This window comes from Xiphias gladius, chromosome 14 (genome assembly GCF_016859285.1).
Source record: "Xiphias gladius isolate SHS-SW01 ecotype Sanya breed wild chromosome 14, ASM1685928v1, whole genome shotgun sequence".
Taxonomy (NCBI): domain Eukaryota; kingdom Metazoa; phylum Chordata; class Actinopteri; order Istiophoriformes; family Xiphiidae; genus Xiphias; species Xiphias gladius.
In genome coordinates this window covers 25,320,922-25,339,227 of record NC_053413.1, presented here as the reverse complement: position 1 = coordinate 25,339,227, position 18,306 = coordinate 25,320,922, and the positions used below count along the sequence as shown (strand labels likewise).

Below are 18,306 nucleotides of genomic sequence, written 5' to 3'. Positions count from 1 at the left end.
CACACTCCCCGCGCCCTCTCTTGTTTTTCAGGTCTGATCGATGAGGAGGCAGCCCGCAGTAACTCGGAGCTCCACATTGTCGGCATGGTCGGCTCCATCGACAACGACTTCTGCGGCACCGACATGACCATCGGCACCGACTCGGCCCTGCATCGGATCATTGAGGTGGTGGACGCCATCATGACCACCGCTCAGAGGTGAAAAGAATCCCGAGTGGAGAAGGGACGAGTCGCGACGTGACCAGACGTAACAAAAGAAAAGCTTGACGAGGCGCAACAAGAAGTAGATTATAGACATGGCGTAAAAAAGTTAAACAAGGCGACGTAGCATAACGCAAAAACAAACCAAGATGTGACAAGAGAAAAGACAACATGTAATGAGACAGGACAGGACAGTGGGTTAGCTAGTGAGTGGTGACATTCACAGGTACATCTATCTGTAGCTGTCAGCGTCCCCACAGACATCTCCCCTTCAGACATGGTTAAGTTTAGGGAGAAGGTTCGAGCGAGTCTGGGTTAGTCATCGGTCCTGCGCTGACCTCTCCCTCCGGACCAGTTCGCCGGGTTTCACTGATATGTGCTCTTCTCTTTTTCTGTTTTTCCAGCCACCAGAGGACATTTGTTCTGGAGGTCATGGGCAGACACTGCGGGTAGGCACTCTTTCTTTTTTGTTAGGGTGCGTCACAGCGAGACAAAGACACCGCACGCGTGCGGAAATATACGTAGATAAACGTGTGTGGTCTTTAAGTTAAATTATGCTTAAGTCTCAGTAACGAAATGAACTACACCAAAAGTGCATGCAGACGACATGTGACCCAACTGAATCCTCACAGTCCTTTGCAAAGCTGCTTTGAATAAGTCATGCCTCGATAAAGATGCTTAAATATTGATAATACTGATAAGCAAGGCTCGTTCGTTTGTGTGTGGGGCAACAGTCTATTCAGGCTGCGTCGATGGACTGTTTCACAACAGATATCAAATATCTGTGTGCAGGCAAGAAAAGAGGCAAAAGAATGACTAAAATACGTGTGTGTGTGTGTGTGTGTGTGTGTGCAGATACCTGGCGCTGGTCAGTGCCCTGGCATGCGGCGCAGATTGGGTTTTTATCCCTGAAATGCCACCTGAAGACGGCTGGGAGGACAACATGTGTCAGAAACTGTCTGAGGTGACACAACACACACGTACACACACACACACACACACAAGCGGTATGTTTTAAAAATGGTACATATTCTATGTATAATACATACTTAACATGTAAAGCATGCGTACTCCGTAGCAATGCATTATTTACCACAGCTGCCATTTGAGCTGTTTTCTGTTTAGAAAGCAGCAGACAGTGTTTGTGTTTTCTGCATTTCAGCGCAGTGTAGTAACAGTTTCCTTTGGCTTTTTCAAAAAAAAAAAAAAATCAGCAGAAATTCTAAAAACCACATCAGTAGGTTGTTCTTTTGAACACGACCCCAGTGGAAACAGTCTAATTTCGAAGCAGAAGTTGAAGTGTGCAGTAGCAGCTAGTTTATAATAATGATTCATAAAAAGCTGTAGTCATGAAGATCTGTCTGTAACTGTTTTCCACTCTGTAGAAAGCACTGCGACTCTGGTGGGACTCGGACCCACAACCTTTGAATTACAACTCAAGCGTTTGACTAGAAGTCCAATGCGCTATCCATTGCGCCACAGAGCCTGCTGTCAATTTCTAAGCAGAAGTTGAAGTGTGCAGTAGCAGCTAGTTTATGATAAAGATTCATGTAAAGCATGAGTCACGAGGATCTCTCTGTAACCATGTATTCCCCGTGTAAAAGTGACTGCGACTCTGGTGGGACTCGAACCCACAACCTTTGAATTACATCTCAAGCATTTGACTAGAAGTCCAATGCGCTATCCATTGCGCCACAGAGCCTGCTTTCAATTTCTAAGCAGAAGTTGAAGTGTGCAGTGGCAGGTAGTTTATGATAAAGATTCATGTAAAGCAGGAGTCATGAGGATCTCTCTGTAACCATGTTTTCCCCGTGTATTAGGGACCGTGACTAGAACCCAAAACCTTTGGTCCAATGCGCTATCCATTGCGCCACAGAGCCTTTTGTCTACTTCAAAGCAGAAGTTGAAGTGTGCAGTAGCATGTAGTTTATAATAAAGATTCATGTAAAGCGGGAGTCATAAGGATCTCTCTGTAACCATGTTTTCCCCGTGTAAAAGGGACCGTGACTCTGGTGGGACTCGAACCCACAACCTTTGAATTACACCTCAAGCGTTTGACTAGAAGTCCAATGCGCTATCCATTGCGCCACAGAGCCTTTTGTCTACTTCAAAGCAGAAGTTGAAGTGTGCAGTAGCAGCTATTTTATAATAAAGATTCATGTAAAGCAGGAGTCATGACGATCTCTCTGTAACCATGTTTTCCCGGTGTATTAGGGAGTGACTCGAACCCACAACCTTTGGTCCAATGCGCTATCCATTGCGCCACAGAGCCTGCTTTCAATTTCTAAGCAGAAGTTGAAGTGTGCAGTAGCAGCTAGTTTATGCTAAAGATTCATGTAAAGCATGAGTCACGAGGATCTCTCTGTAACCATGTTTTCCCCGTGTAAAGGGGGACTGCGACTCTGGTGGGACTCGGACCCACAACCTTTGAATTACACCTCAAGCGTTTGACTAGAAGTCCAATGCGCTATCCATTGCGCGACAGAGCCTTTTGTCAACTCCAAAGCAAAAGTTGAAGTGTGCAGTAGCTTATGATAAAGATTCATGAGGATCTCTCTGTAACCATGTTTTCCCCGTGTAAAGGGGACTGCGACTCTGGTGGGACTCGGACCCACAACCTTTGAATTACACCTCAAGCGTTTGACTAGAAGTCCAATGCGCTATCCATTGCGCCACAGAGCCTTTTGTCAACTTCAAAGCAGAAGTTGAAGTGTGCAGTAGCAGCTAGTTTATGCTAAAGATTAATGTAAAGCAGGAGTCATGAGGATCTCTCTGTATTAGGGACCGTGACTCGAACCCACAACCTTTGGTCCAATGCGCTATCCATTGCGCCACAGAGCCTGCTTTCAATTTCTAAGCAGAAGTTGAAGTGTGCAGTAGCAGCTAGTTTATGCTAAAGATTCATGTAAAGCATGAGTCACGAGGATCTCTCTGTAACCATGTTTTCCCCGTGTAAAGGGGGACTGCGACTCTGGTGGGACTCGGACCCACAACCTTTGAATTACACCTCAAGCGTTTGATTAGAAGTCCAATGCGCGACAGAGCCTTTTGTCAACTCCAAAGCAGAAGTTGAAGTGTGCAGTAGCAGCTAGTTTATGATAAAGATTCATGAGGATCTCTTTGTAACCATGTTTTCCCGTGTAAAGGGGACTGTGACTCTGGTGGGACTCGAACCCACAACCTTTGAATTACACCTCAAGCGGTTGACTAGAAGTCCAATGCGCTATCCATTGCGCCACAGAGCCTGCTTTCAACTTCCCTCATGTGGGTTCATCTGTAGGAGGGTCAGGAGTTTATGATGCAAATCGGTTCAGTGCTTTCTGCCTAATCCCGCTGAAAAACAATCCAACAAACAGGCGCGGGTTGAAAAGTCAACCTCCGTGGCGGACTTAACAACGCAACAAAAATAAAGACGACACGATGACTTACCTCTTTCTCGAAATATCCGCTTACCCAGTCCTGACAACCACGTTAGTTGGTTGCTCATTTCAACTATAACCTTTTAAAAACATGTAAACACAGCCCCTTTAAAGGCACCGTTCAGTCAAATGTCAAGTCCAGCGGCTGAAGGAGCTTGTTATAATGATTTACAGGAATACACAGATTTGTGTCTTGAGGCCTGTTCCCGTGAAACACCAGGTCTGGCGGTGGCAAACCCCCAACCTCTGGGTCACAGCTCAGATGCGGGACTGGACGTTGCATGCGCTGCCCATTACACCACAGAGCTGGCTGCTCGAGGGCTCTGACACCAGTGTTAGATCACCAGCGGATTTGAAGAAGAGCAGCATTTTAAAAAGTGCTTTTACTATGTAAAAAAAAAAAACCTTCTACTCTGCCACTACATACCAGCAAAATCAGCTGTTAACAATACACATTTTACATAATCTGATACTTACCGATTAACTTCATGCAGGTTTGATGTCGATAACAGTGTTTGTTATCATCCAGAGTCGCATTCGGGGTTCCAGGTTGAACATTATCATAGTTGCCGAAGGAGCCATTGACAGACAAGGACAACCCATTACCTCTGATTTTGTGAAGGATGTGAGTAGAGCTCAGTCTCGGACTGACGCAGAGGGGAAACCAGAAGCTGGACCGGCTGGTGGATATCGGTGTGTCTGACCGACAGGCTTGTCAGTTTGCTTTTGCTTCTTGTCTGGACACCTGCCGCATTCTGGGAAGAGAGTTTCTTTAAATGAATTATTCTTCCAAAAAATGGTTACGAATTCTGTTCGTTACGTTCAGCGTATTTCTCAGTTCATTTTGTTGCAACAGCAACTTTATCTTTTATTAATCCTTAGAGGAGAGACACAATCTTGACCCCCTCAATGAACCGCCACGTCAAAACTTGGGCGCTTGTATGAAGGTACCTGGCACGCACCGCGCGCAACCGAACGATCACACTTTCGGGCTGTTTATGGTGAATTACATCCATTTTCAACATGTCAGAAGGTAGTCTGGGAAATGTCGGAAATCACTGAATAAAGTTTAAATAAACCCGGGGCTGTTTCAGAGAAAATGGGTACGAACAAAACAGTGTATGAGTGTCGGTGAGGATTACTTTAAAGGTGCCCTGTGGAGTTTTTGAACACTAGTGGTGCCGTGGTGCCATGTTTTGACGAACAGGTCCTCGTATTTTGTTGTACCTCAAACATTGCCCTGTCCGTCAAAGAGGAGGTTCTTACGATGCCCCTCGGTTACCCACAGCTCCGCCGGTTTGTTCTACATGAAGCCCCACAGGGTCCCTGTAACCTAAACCTTCTGCCTGATGTGCTGCCAGAAGAAGCAGCAGGCACCGGTGTTTGTTTTTGAGGTTGTGCTGTCGGCCGTCACACTAAGTAGATTCCTCATCCGGCCTCTGGGTTCTCCGCGTTGCTAGCGTGGCTCATTGGCTGGCCGCAAATGTGAAACTCTTTCCCGCAATGTGGCAAGTGCCTGCCGTGGAGAGGCGCTCGGCTGGATGTCGAAACGTCTGGGTGTTCCTTAGAAACACCAGCCGGTTTATCGGTAGGCGGTCAGAGATTGTCCTCCATTACCGGATCCAGCTTCTGGGAATGCAAAAGGTTTTCTGTCATGTTTTTAAATGCTTTTCTGCTTCTTTATATCCCCTCAGAACCGCGCTGATAAGAAAAGGCTGAACATTATTATTGTAGCCGAGGGTGCCATAGATTGCCACAACAAGTCTATCACTCCTGATTATATCAAGGATGTAAGTACGGTGGAGACGCCTGGTCCGGTCTTGTCACGGACCCACAAACTCTCCCTCAGAAGCATGGGCTTTTTTCCCCTTCATTTTTTCTTCCAGTGTGGGTGCAGCCTATGTTTCATCGTTTTGTTGACTTTTCACATTTTTTGCATGTGTCATGGAAGTTATTTTTTTTTTATCTTTCTTTACTAAAACACCCGCCTCCTTTCCACACACCCTCCAGGCATCTAAACATTTTTTTTTTTTTTTTAAATTCCATTCCCATCCCACTTTCCTTTGCACCATTAGTTTTTACATCTGTAAGTTCACTTCTGCCTGCACATTATTCGGCACTCACTAAACATGACAGGAAGTGTTTTGCATGATTTCTCCTCCTTTTTCTTTTAAGATTGTTTCATTTCAAGATGCATTTGATCTTTACAAAGAATGAAGATGATATTAACTTTATGCCAGACAGCTGAGTTGTGTTTTTTTATGTGTTTTAACTTTACGTAAGTGCGACTATTTGCTAAGAATGTGCGCTAATGTTTTCATGTGTATCTGTGAATTTTGGAGTCAAAACCCTTTAAATTTATCTCACGGCTCCATTGTTTAATTGTAGTGAAATATGATTACCTGTAATAAAGAACAGCAGATTTTACAGGACCATTATTGTACGCATTTCCCGTAGTGAGCGCTTTTTCCTCGCCATCATCCCCTGTTCTCTTTCCATGCCCAGCTGGTGGTCCGCTGCCTGGGTTTTGACACCAGGGTTACCATCTTGGGCCACGTGCAGAGAGGTGGGACCCCCTCCGCCTTTGACAGGATCCTGGTAAGGTCACAATATCACTGACGGCGCCGATCAGAAATAATGCGGCGTGAAATTGTTTCCAGGTGTGCGATGGTGAATTCAAAATTTCATTCTCCCTGTCCAGTGTTGCAAGTCTAGAATATGATCAAAACGTGACTGCTCACTGACACCGCAGACATTCAGCCTCTCCACTCCTCAGTCTTTACCTGTAACTATTATTGTGGTTCTACTGTGCGACCATTAACCTTTTTAGTGTGACCCTTGACCCCCCGCAGGCCAGTCGTATGGGCGTGGAGGCAGTGCTGGCGCTGTTGGAGGCGTCTGCCAGCACCCCGGCCTGCGTCGTGTCTCTGGTTGGCAACCAGGCCGTTCGACTGCCACTTATGGAGTGTGTTCAGATGGTAAGAGTGTGTGTGTGTGTGTGTGTGTGTGTGGGTACGTGGGGAGCGACAGAGGTCCTTCAGGGACCGAGGGTTGAGCTCTGCATTCAGTGTGACAATTAGATCGCTGCACTACAGGTTACTCTTAAACTTTTCCTGTAGTGGACGTCCTTAGGTACAAAATGACGACTGGCGGCTAAATCCTTGAAAATAAATAAAGTTTTGAGCGTGACATTTAAAGAACACTTCTTCTTGCACAGAGCACCTCATGGTGCCACAGAGCATACTTTTGTTTTTTTTTCAACAGTGGGAATCAAACGCCCGACCAGGCAGAGACATTTACGTGAACAGGATGTCAGTTACAGTTCAAGATACAGAGGAGATATATACACACATGCTGTTAACATCTCACTTTACATACACACTTAACTACTCAGTAAGACATCGAGATGCGCGTAGCACCTCTTTGTATGACAGTACCTTTATTTAAAAAAAAGTCCTTAACAGTGTTCATGTGCAAGTGAAGAAATCCAAATTTTTTTCAGCCCCCCCATTATGGGACAGTAGTGTACATCCGCAGCACATTCAATAACTGTTTTAGAGTGCACAGTGACATCTTTTAGTGCCTTTAATTTCTGAACTTTTCCATTGAGAATGCACAACGTGTTCAAGACCTGCTGAGAATCAATGTGTAGCTGCCGCGGGGCCATGCCCGGCTCACCGGCCCTGGCAAAGGATCGGGAGTGCAGTTTCAACTCCTGTTATTTTATGTTCGGGTACGTGAAACGGTCCAGGGCAGAGATGAGACTCGAAAGGATACGGAAACAGCGGCAGCGTTTGTGGTCACCGGGGCCCGGGTGCTCGCGGTTCAGCGGAACCACACCCACCCCGCCTGCCCGCAAGGCATCCGGGGAAACAAGCGGGCCGCAGACACACACACTCAGACGGGCACAAAGGCCTGTCACAACGGGAAAAAAGATTCTAACATGTATGGTGAAGAAGGTCTGCTTTCATGTTTTGCCATCAGACCCAAGAAGTACAGAAGGCCATGGATGAGAAGAAATTTGAAGAGGCAGTCAGACTGCGTGGGAGGTACTTTTTTTTTATTCTACTGCCCTGATATTATCAAATATCTGTTAGATTTCTGAAATGTGTAATTAAACCCAGATTCAATTGTCTGCAAACGAGCTTAAGAGGTAGATGCAACGCACCGAAGCTGAACCAGTGACCGAGAGCTGCCGACACTGACTCGTCCGCTTGGTCCACCTGTTGCCTCAGAGCTGCAGGCCCCGCGTGATTTTAGCAGTGGTTCTCTTGCCCCAGTTCAACGACGGAGCAGGCAGTCAGTGTTGAATGTTTTATTTTACTTATTTATTTTCATCCTCTGTCATTTGCAGGAGCTTTGAAAACAACCTGAGCACCTACAGACTCCTCTCCTACCGGAAAGCCGACTCTGAACTTCCAAATGTAAGAACCCCGACAATCAAATAATAGAAAAAACCATGATTCATATCAAATCAATAAGATTATAACCATTTTTATTCTTCTAATGTGTCTTTCCACCAGCGGCTCTGAGATTTGTACGTTAGCATATCAGGTACTTCCTGGCCAGGTGCATTGTGGGTGCTGTAGTCTTTTTTTTTGGTGACACTAACCAAGTCTGTTTTTTTTTTTTTTTTTTGTTTTGTTTGTTTGTTTGTTTTTTTCCCGTGACTTTCTCCGTCCGGAGGGGGAGGAGGAGGCGGGGGAGGAAGAGCAGTTCGATGTATGTGATGAGTAAACGAGGCTGCAGCTGAACAGGGCTCTGGTTCAGCGTCCGAAGCTTCCGCCGGCGCAGCTCAGAGAGCAGAGGAGCTTTTCACCAACTAGTGTAGTCACCTTTAGACCTTTTTATTGGCAGTCCTCCTCCCCATTCACTTTGGCTTCTGATGTCCCCCACGCCGTGATTTAAAATTTAACTAAAATTACGAGTGGACTTTAGTTGTTTGTCTAGTTATGTCGTCTAATGATTGATCTGGGGCTAATATTCTATGAGAGACAACATTTACAACTCCGGGCATATTGCAACTCGTTGCCACAACATGACAGCGCCAGCTCTCATTGTCTGTCGTTCCGTCCGTCATTGCTTATTTCTTCATGGCTCTGCTTAGAAGTAGACGCGAAGAGACACACACGCGCGCGCACAGAGGTGCATTAACGCCGCGGCGAGGGCCTGCCGCCAGCCCCGCTGTCAAGGACAATCACAGCATCTCCTGTGATCTGCTTCAAATGAGTGTGAAGCAGCCTCCTTGCAGTTTAATGTCGAGTCTGTGGAGACAGAGGCTGAAGGTTGTTTTGGCTTATTCATCACTCAAACTGGACATGCGCCGCCCCCTCCCGGATTAAAAAAACGGTCGGTGGCTGCCGAGGTCGAAGCCCCGGCGCAGGTTCGGGGAGCTTCAGCTATGGCGTGGGAGTCAAACCGTCTCGATTCAAGTGGCACACTGGATATTGGCCGTAAACCCTCTGTGAAGGAGCAGCTGACGTTAACGGTGGCATCGTGGGTGGGGGGTGGGGGGTGGGGGGGCACATCCCAGTGACTTCAGTGCGTTAATGTGAGTCAGAGAATTACATGGTTCCTGGCTGATTTGGGAAAGTTTCATCACATTTGATTCAGTGAGCCCTTTCCCGTAAAAGCCGTTAGATGAAGGTTAAACAAAACGGTGGTAAAACTGAGAGTGTGGTTCATTTTCATAATTCTGGGTTTGATTTCAAATTCTGATCCCGGAGCCAATGCACATCATTTCTTGATCGGGATCAACACACGAGTGAATGAGACCAGAAGAAGGAACCAAACTTTCAAAGCCAGCTCTCGGTACTTGACAGTGTTCAATACTCCACTCGCTGACGTGGCACTGCGACCCAAATAATAACAATAAACTATGTAATGCTCTGAGTTTAGCCATTGAGACGTTCATCGGCCGCCGAAGGGGTCGACACCTGTCCAGTTTGAGCCCCTCCACATCATCTTCTTTACCTTCTTTAATCCGATCCACGTCCTCAACCCCTAAGGCTCAATCCGCCGGTAACCCACAGCGCACCTCCGACCCAACTCTTACGCCAACGAGACATTCGCGGTTGAGTGCGTGTGGCGTTGCATTCAAACGTGGGTCACGTACACCCAAGTACATGGGCTTCAGCTGAAATACGGACAGCCTGCACTGGATTCTGGATTGTGTCCTACAAGATTTCATTCCCAGCATCTAGTGGCTCACTCCTCTGGATGTATTCAAGTCGAGAAAGGCGAGAAACGTTCGGAGCGCCAGTGGAAGTTTGCAATTTGAGCGCCGACGGTTTCGGCGGTGGTCACCAGAAGGCGGCGGCTGCCTCGCTGCGTCTTTTAGCAGCATGCGGCTCCTTGCATGCGAGTTGACCTTTGCCTGCTGCTGTTCTGCTCTGAGGCAAAGTCCTGCCCGGCTCCTCGGCAGTTAATGAGACATGGATGGTATTATGAGGCAGTGGAGATGCTCGACCGTCCTGACAGGGCATGAAGCAATTACTTTTAATTTGTGTTAGAATACTGCTGTGATTTAAAACGGAAGAATTGGCAGAGAGTCACCAGCAGTGATTTCTTTTTTTGTTTTTGTGCCTTTGTCATGCCGCAGGAAAAACCGTTCGTCTTCATTGCCTCTAAAAGTGGCTGTAATACCATCTTCTTCACACCAAGGATCGTACATCCTGTGATTGTGCACAGGATGTAAGATTCGGGCCTCATGTGTGAAGATGTTTTAAAATGTGGCAGAGCTTTGGCAGTGTTGAAACATACCACCCCGATTAATACAAATGCCAGATTTTGCCCTCTCCATTCTGTGTATTTCTGAGTATATTGTGTGTGTGTGTGTGTGTGTGTGTGTTTGCGTGTGCGTGTGCGTGTGCCGCCGCTCCCCGTCACCTGCAGAGCTCCTTCAACGTGGCGGTGTTGAACGTCGGCGCACCGGCCGCCGGGATGAACGCTGCCGTGCGCTCTGCTGTCAGAGTGGGAATCACTGAGGGCCACAAGATGTTTGCCGTCAGCGACGGCTTCGAGGGGTTCTACAAAGGACAGGTAAGCGCGAGCGAGACCCGCGGGTTGCGCTCGCTCACCGTACGTTCGTCTAGGGCTGCGTCCTGCAGTCTCCTGCTTATTTGTTTCAGTTAATTGATTAGACGTTTAGTCCGTTAAATGTACTTGTCTTGCCCGACCAACAGTCTAAAAACTCAAACATTCTAAAGGCTGCGACAGGAGAAAAAGCTGCTCTTGTGCCCAACGACTCATTTATTATTGGAGTCGTCGTTCATTTTCTCCACCATCTAATCGTTGAATCACTACATCTGTTCAGCACTTACTCTCACGCGCAGCTTAAATTCCTGATTCCGGTGACCTCTCCTGCCCCGCACCATTCACCAATTTATCAGAACCGGAGAGCAGGAAGTATCGTTGACTCCCGCGGTAAACTCTCAAAATGATTGAATAGACTGGCACCGAGTGCAGTATTGTGCAAACACAAGAGCAATTTTTTCAACCTAAATAAGCATCGTAATCATGCTGAGCACACTGCGGCTGTAACCGGGGACCAACATCACCTGGTATTGACAGGTTAAGATTTTAAAACCCGATTGGTCAGGCCACTCCCCGACCGTGGTCTCCTTCGCTCTGCGACTTTCCGGGCGGCGCTTGAGGAAAATTCCGGGGTCCGTGACCTCTCTGTCGACTCGGACGCCCTGCCTCCATCCCAGGAGCAAAATCTACCCGTCGGCCCGCCAATGTGACCGTGAACTTACCGAAAGACCACGAGCACCTGTTAAGAGCAAACATGCGGGCAGGCCGGTCGGAGGTCACAGCGGCCTGACCGACCGGTGGCGGGGAAGCGGGAGGCAGCGGCGCAGTCCCGCTCCTCCCTCTCCGCTCCACCGGCTGCGGCGATAAGACTTAAGTGTGTGCAAATAAACAGTGCTGCTTACGGCAAGCCAATTACTCCACTCCCACAGCAGCTATACCGAGCACACACATGCAGACTCTTTGGCTTGGCCATTCTGTACTGATTGTGCGCATGCTTTCCACACACACACACACACACACACTTCCTCAGCTGTGCAGAGATAAGCTGTGACCTGTTGAAAGCGATGGGGCCCAGAGGCGAGTTGTTATGTAGATGGATTAGACGTGATTGAGAAGTGAAGCCGTGGTCGGCGGTTAAAACCCCAACTAAGTAGGACAGCGATTATAATGGAGAGCTGCTGGTTAAATGTGGCTGCGTTCGCACACTGACAAGAGCGGACACTAGAGAATGTAAAAGAGGACAGGGCACTGGTAGGCCGCTCTCCTTGAATAAACACGCTTTAAAATACATACCGTGCGTTTTCAGGTCTTTTTAAATGGTCAGTTCACTTGAAGCTACGAGCCTCGTTTTCTCACCTGCTCCCAGTCAGAGCTCTCTAACCGTGCAGCTGCCGTCGTTTTGAGATACGGCCCTGCAAGATTCCTGCCTCCACCCTGACGTGATACAGATGAGTGGAACTCCCTTTGTAGCCCCCGTAATCCCCTGAACACGCTCTCAGCAGTTTTTTCGGAGGGACTGTTTATTCCAAAGAGGGTAGGTCCGGCGAAAACGAATCGCAGGGGAGGTCCGTGGATCTGCCAGTCTCCCTTTCTTCCGCTTTTCAGCTCGTGTTGTTGTGACACGGAAGAATTATCCATAACCTCCAAGTACTTGCAAAGTAAGAAAGTTTAGAACCGTATCTGTCCCGAAAGTGTCTGGGTCTGGGTCAACAGGAAGTACGAGTTTTGCTGAATATCTGTTTTCTTTCGCCCCAAAAATACATTTTTTTTTTCCTTTTTGTACTTTGATTTTTTTCACTTTGTATTGACTCGTGTTTTCATCAGTGCGGTCGGCACGCGCCGTTTCCGTGTCACGTGTCTGCAAGTATTCATCTGCGTCCTCGGTTCTCTACTGTACACGCTGTGGGGAGGATGCACAAGTGACGGGATTATGTATCTACGTATTGTCGTGGACCAAAAGGAGATATTTTATTTACCCGTGTTTCTTTTATTTAAAGATATAAAATAATAATAAAAGCGAATCAGAATAACCCCGACATCTCTCTGTGTCAGATCAAGGAGATCAAATGGGGAGATGTAGGTGGTTGGACCGGCCAGGGAGGGTCGCTGCTGGGGACAAAAAGGTAAGTCGCTGCAGTCGCAAAAGTGTAGATGTGTAATCTGCAGTGATTGTACTGGAGATATTTTAGTGACTTAAATCCTGTATAAATCTTTTTGTGTTGGGCGCGAATTGTCCCCCTTTTATGCTTTAAAAGGATCATTTCTGTCTTCAGAAATGAAAATCCTGATTGGAATTACAAAAACTTGACCTTGAACCATGAGTTTAGTTGCCAAAGGAGCGAGGCAGACATTATCCTCCAGGAGTATGAATCCTGTCTGAACGGGGCCCAATTCCTCCTGAGTCTCAGTCCATCTTTCTGCCAGTTTACTGGACATCAACTGAAACAGATAACTGTTGTTTTTTCCTTGCATGATCATGAATTTCATACATCGTCAGAGTGACTGCGCCGGAACTGCTTAACGTGGATTTACATTTTCCACAGTTTCTCATATTAACGCTAAATAAAACCAACGCGTTCAAGTGGAGTAAAGCGGAACCTTCTTCCAGTTACCGAGTTGTTACCTTTCTGTTTGCTAGAACTCTTCCAGGCAAACATCTGGATAAAATCGCTGAGCAGATGAGGATGCATAACATCAATGCCCTGCTTGTCATCGGAGGGTTCGAGGTACGTAAACATAGTGGCAAAGTTGAATCTTCTGAACACGTTTTTTCACTCAACAACATCCAATGAAAAGCCTTAAACCTGCTCAGCCTCAGTCTGACTTTCTTAGTATTTGTCATCATTTTGAAATACTTTATTCTGAATACTGTTTCATTCCAAAAACCTACTGATATTTGTATAAAAGCCGAATTCTTGAGTAATCTGAGCCTTTCTGTACCTGTTAAACAGCTTTATCAAGCACCGTGTCTTTCTAGTATTTCACACTTATTATTTATTGTTTAACACTGAGTCGATTTCATTTTCACTGATTTGCCCCATTTGAGATTTCAACTTGAAAAACATGCACTTGTTTAACTATATTTTTTAACGCCACATTGAAGACACATTTGAATGTTAGAGGCCCCCCCCTTGTCCGTCCATGTATGTGTCTACTTCGAGGCCAAGCAGCAGAGACGAAGCTTGTGGCGGTTTGTGCGTCAAAACTTGATTTGGAATCATGAAAATGACCTTAACCCAGAGACGGGTTGATTGTTCAGTGGGCGGGGGGAACTAACTCAACTCCGCTCATTCAGCGGAAACAGATGTAAAATTCTACATCTGACAAAAGATAAAGCAGGTAAATAATGAATCAAACCAAATTTCGTTTAAAAAAAAGTGTCAATTTTCACAAACGCACAGTTTTTTGACTTTGGCAGCTTGGCCTGATTATAAAGTCTGTCTTCATCCTTGTCTTTCTTTGTGTGCGGACTCTATTTCCTCTGTGCGTCTCACTGTCCACCGTGATTGGCCTGGCTCTCTCCCCCGTGGCTTCTCCCACCAGCAAACTCCTCCCAGACCTTTCTTTGTCCCACTCGCCATCCCCGTGTCTGTTTTATCTACCGCGTCACTTACACGTCCAGCCCCCCCCCCATTTCACTGTAAGTCCCCCCCTCAGCCAGTTCATAGCCTCGTCCCGCAGCACAGCTGTGTCCCATTTCCATGCTACGTACGGAAGGGTGTTCACACCGATAGAAGCGACTCAATATCCAAACGACATGAACTAAACAGTGAGCAGCTGATGGACAGCGTTGTCTCCTAACGTGATGCAGGAAGGAAAAGGAGGAGTTACTCACTGTTGGAGGACGTGACGGACAACTCCGGGGAGTTGAATCTGTAGGAAAAAGCTCTTACTTTCACTTTAAGTTTGGCAGTGGCTTTCTGAAGCAGCAGTATGTGACCGTCTGCTTACAGTGGATATTGCCAATACTAATAACAGCTCCTATTACTGCAGGTATTGTGAAAATGTCTTGCACACTTACTTCAAGAGCTCTGAAATATTAAAAATGAATATAGCACAAGCCTTACACTATTAAAATGCAGCATGGAATTTGGACACAGCTACGCCGTTTTTTTAATGGTCTTGGGACCAAGTTCTGTTCTGCCCCCCCTCCGCTTCAGCCGCTCCCACCCCGTTTTCCCCACAACCTTGCCTACACGCCTCCCGTCCACCTCATCGCCATTTGTCTCTACACCCTCGATAATAACCAGAAAGACGCTGGCTCTCACTGCTGCAGGCCTACGTGGGATTACTGGAACTTTCCTCTGCGCGGGACAAATATAACGAGTTCTGCGTGCCCATGGTTATGGTCCCCGCCACCGTCTCCAACAATATTCCTGGTTCAGACCTCAGCATTGGCTCAGACACCGCTCTGAACGCCATTACTGACGTAAGTGCGGCTGCGTCACAGTCACACCACCCCGCCTGGCAGGTTTCGGGGCTTCGCTGACTCGCAGCTCGCATCCACACTCCAACCATCAGACGGTGGACCTTATCTGACAGGTTAAGGCCGTTCAGGAAACTGATAATGGCGAAAATGATTTTGTGATACATCGGACCGAATAATTGCGGTTGTGACATGCAACACAGTCTATATATGGATAACAACTTTAGTTATTTTTCTGAGAATGCCATGCTTTAGACTTTTAAACAAAATGGAAACTGAAAGTAAATTATATTAGAAGTTTCTATATAAATAAACAAATATAAAGCCCTCATGTAGGACGAGTAGTAGGAGTGGTTTCTCAAACTGCTGGGTGGGCCCATGTCCGGGGGCACGAGCAGGAAGGGAAAGTGTTGGTTGGGGCTTCAGTTAGATGAACGCTATCCGGATCCAGGTCAGCGAGATTTATCCAGACAGCAAATGGATGTCTAAAGGGCTTCTGAGCCCAATTTCAGGTTTTCAATTGCGCGACAGTAACTCGTGAGAAGCGGCTCAGCTCGGTTCATGTGGAACTTTGCTTGAGTGCTCCAGTCAGCTTTTCTCGTTGTGGTTTTCAAAAATGTAATTGGGTTGTTTTTAGTTTCAGTTTTTTGTTTTAACTTCCAAACGGCAGAGCACAGCAGCGAAAGGTTGAGAACCGTCAGTGGGCTGTGATGTTTTCTGTGTAAACACAGGCAGCCTAACACACAACAACCCAACCTGGGGGTAGGATTTCCACAGACCTAAATAGACTGTGCAGCGCTTCTGCTTTCACGTAAAGAAATCCATATCGTAAGGGTGGTAAATGATAGTGGTAGAGCACACATTAAAAGTAAGAAAGCAGACAGGCAAAGCATCCTCGGCCAGAAACGCTACAGAAACAGCCTTTTAGTTGCTAAGTTTCCTGATCTAGATGTCGCAGCCACGGGTTCTATCCAACAGTAAAAGCTTTCTGCAGAATCCAACACAGCAGAAACTCACAGGTCACCATTACGGCAGATCTTAATAATCAGGATCTGGCTAATGTCCACGCACACAGGACATCAGGACACACAAAGTGGGAAAAACAAAACCCGTGTTGCTGGTTGTTGTTGGAGGCGAGCCGGTCAGCGGAGGTCCCAGGTAAGTGTTGGGGCATGCAGTGACGTGTTGTGGCATGTTTTTTTGGTGCCCGGCCCTGGCGTGTTGGTGTGGCCCTGTCTGTGTTTGTTTGGTCAACGGCAGATGACCGGACAGCAGTTCGGTTGGACGCAGCGGGGACGCTCTGTTTGCTCCTTCCTGCTCCAAATGGCACGGTGCCGGTGCGTTTGGAGAGCGCGCCTGCGTGCTCTGTAGGCACGCACGAGTCCGACGTCACTGGATGCGGTCCACATTAGAGTGTTTTTACTGTTTTGAACCAGAGCAGGCCTTCTGTCTGGCCTCGACGTGTCTGCACGCCTGATTAAAAAAAGACAATTCCTGTTAAAAAGAGCCCGTCATTTCTTGGACATAAAAGGAAACATTGCTCAGAGCACCAGCAGTCCCACCCCCGGCCTTTATCTCGTTGCGCCAACACCGTCACACGTCAGCCAGGGTGAACCCTCCGCTTCCCCCGTCCCATCTCCTCTCAGCCAATGGGAAGCCAGAGCCCCCGCCACCTAGAGAGAGCCAGCCGGCAGCACACACACTGCAGGGCGTACACACACACACGTTACAGAGCCACTTCTCCGTGGTCTCCGGCTAAATCAAACGACCCCCCTTCTCTTGTATCCTCTCTTCTTTGCTGTTAACTCTTAAAGCAGCAACAGAATTCAGCTTCATTCACCCAACGATGATGAATTTCCAAAGCACATACTTTTCTTGCATCCTAGCATTTTGCCTTCTCCTCAGAGCTCAGTTGACGGTTGTAAGATTCATTTAAATCTGTTGCTGCCAGGCTGCCGCACATCACCTTGTTAGTTTAAAACAGTGCATTGATTTCAGGCTCACTAACTGCAAAAACATGGTGCATAGTACAAACTGTAAACAGTTTATATGTAGCGTTACATGGGGAATTTCAATTTTTATTAAACACGTTAGTTGCAAAGGCAACCACGGATCCCAGCCAGTGGAGCCACTACGCACCACGACGGCCTGTAAAAACACTGTAGTTTCCTACACAAGGACACACTGACAGGATCTCAGACGTGTCGTCTTCCCCCTGGTGGTCTAACCCAATGTCACGGCCACCACCATCAGGCCTTTGAGTCCCTGATGCAGCTGTACGAGGCCCGGGCCGACTACGAGGAGTTTTGCATCCCGATGTGCATGCTGCCTGCCACCATTAGTAACAATGTGCCCGGCACCGACCTCAGTATCGGCGCTGACACGTCCCTCAACGCCATCGTGGAGGTAAGGTCCAGTGGAACAGACAAGCCTACAGAAGTTTGTAACCCATGACTCATGACCTGTACAGATACCTTGATAACACAGAATCGGCCCTGCACGTTTTGTTTTTTTCTGAGAGTTGAGTTATGATCCCGGCTCGTCTCAGAAATGTCTGTGGATAAAGCCGAGCGAGCCAACAAAAGTAAAACCACAGCCTGTGAGTACGCATTTTTCCTGCTGCGAGAAAGGCTACTCTGCGTCTGCAGAAAACCACCGTTTTCCAAAGGCAGTGAGCTACCAGAGTACGGAAATAAAAGGCTTTTGTTGTGGGAATATTTAACGTTAGGCCTACGCAGCCCATAACATGCCCGTCTTACCGTTGATCTTGCGAACGCGTGCTTGTTACTTTTCAAAGGAGGTGTTAATTACGCTGCCTTCAGTTTTTCGTATCCTGCATCAACAAAAACGCGCCGCTCAGATGTTACTCGGTTAAACCTTTTATTGTCTCATAGACCATGGACAAGACACACAAAGTCCAACATTAAATAAAATCCTGAATATATTGAAATTGCATGTATTATAATGCAAAAGTTGTTGTTTTTTCTTGTCCAGAATAATATGAAGCCTCCCAGTAAATGAGCAACAGTGCAGGTTAATAGGGCAGTTTCTTACATTTGAGCTTAGGTATAATAAGAACCAACAAAACAATATGATAAAGGACCAATAGACTGTTCAAGCACGGTATGGATTAGGCCATAAACCCTGTTGTGTTATTTTAAATTAGAGTAAACTTAATTGACTTCCCTGTGATGCCGCCACTGACCTGGCAGTGTGTCTCTTCTGG

General features: G+C 47.0%; 1 protein-coding gene and 6 non-coding genes across 10 annotated transcripts in view; 1 reads left to right on the top strand and 6 right to left on the bottom strand.

The window, feature by feature from the left end:
• Positions 1–18,306, top strand: part of LOC120798827 (ATP-dependent 6-phosphofructokinase, platelet type-like) — a 31,738-nt gene that overhangs the window by 8,296 nt on the left and 5,136 nt on the right. Inside the window, exons 5-16 of one of the 4 annotated variants that reach the window (XM_040143516.1) lie at positions 32–197; positions 605–649; positions 1,056–1,164; positions 5,314–5,409; positions 6,125–6,217; positions 6,472–6,597; positions 7,604–7,668; positions 7,974–8,043; positions 10,514–10,660; positions 12,707–12,777; positions 13,293–13,380; positions 17,334–17,486. In XM_040143516.1, the coding sequence (XP_039999450.1) occupies positions 32–197; positions 605–649; positions 1,056–1,164; positions 5,314–5,409; positions 6,125–6,217; positions 6,472–6,597; positions 7,604–7,668; positions 7,974–8,043; positions 10,514–10,660; positions 12,707–12,777; positions 13,293–13,380; positions 17,334–17,486 (1,229 nt within the window). Of the gene's footprint in view, positions 1–31; positions 198–604; positions 650–1,055; positions 1,165–4,148; positions 4,245–5,313; positions 5,410–6,124; positions 6,218–6,471; positions 6,598–7,603; positions 7,669–7,973; positions 8,044–10,513; positions 10,661–12,706; positions 12,778–13,292; positions 13,381–14,930; positions 15,084–17,333; positions 17,487–18,306 lie in introns of all 4 variants that reach the window. The other 3 variants (XM_040143517.1, XM_040143515.1, XM_040143514.1) reach the window with 3 other exon arrangements.
• Positions 1,595–1,686, bottom strand: trnar-ucu. The gene is given in 2 exon segments: positions 1,595–1,630; positions 1,650–1,686. It is a non-coding gene; the product is annotated as a tRNA-Arg (tRNA).
• trnar-ucu lies at positions 1,811–1,902 on the bottom strand. The gene is given in 2 exon segments: positions 1,811–1,846; positions 1,866–1,902. It is a non-coding gene; the product is annotated as a tRNA-Arg (tRNA).
• Positions 2,205–2,296, bottom strand: trnar-ucu. The gene is given in 2 exon segments: positions 2,205–2,240; positions 2,260–2,296. It is a non-coding gene; the product is annotated as a tRNA-Arg (tRNA).
• On the bottom strand, positions 2,598–2,689 carry trnar-ucu. The gene is given in 2 exon segments: positions 2,598–2,633; positions 2,653–2,689. It is a non-coding gene; the product is annotated as a tRNA-Arg (tRNA).
• trnar-ucu lies at positions 2,791–2,882 on the bottom strand. Its single transcript is given in 2 exon segments — positions 2,791–2,826; positions 2,846–2,882. It is a non-coding gene; the product is annotated as a tRNA-Arg (tRNA).
• trnar-ucu lies at positions 3,354–3,445 on the bottom strand. Its single transcript is given in 2 exon segments — positions 3,354–3,389; positions 3,409–3,445. It is a non-coding gene; the product is annotated as a tRNA-Arg (tRNA).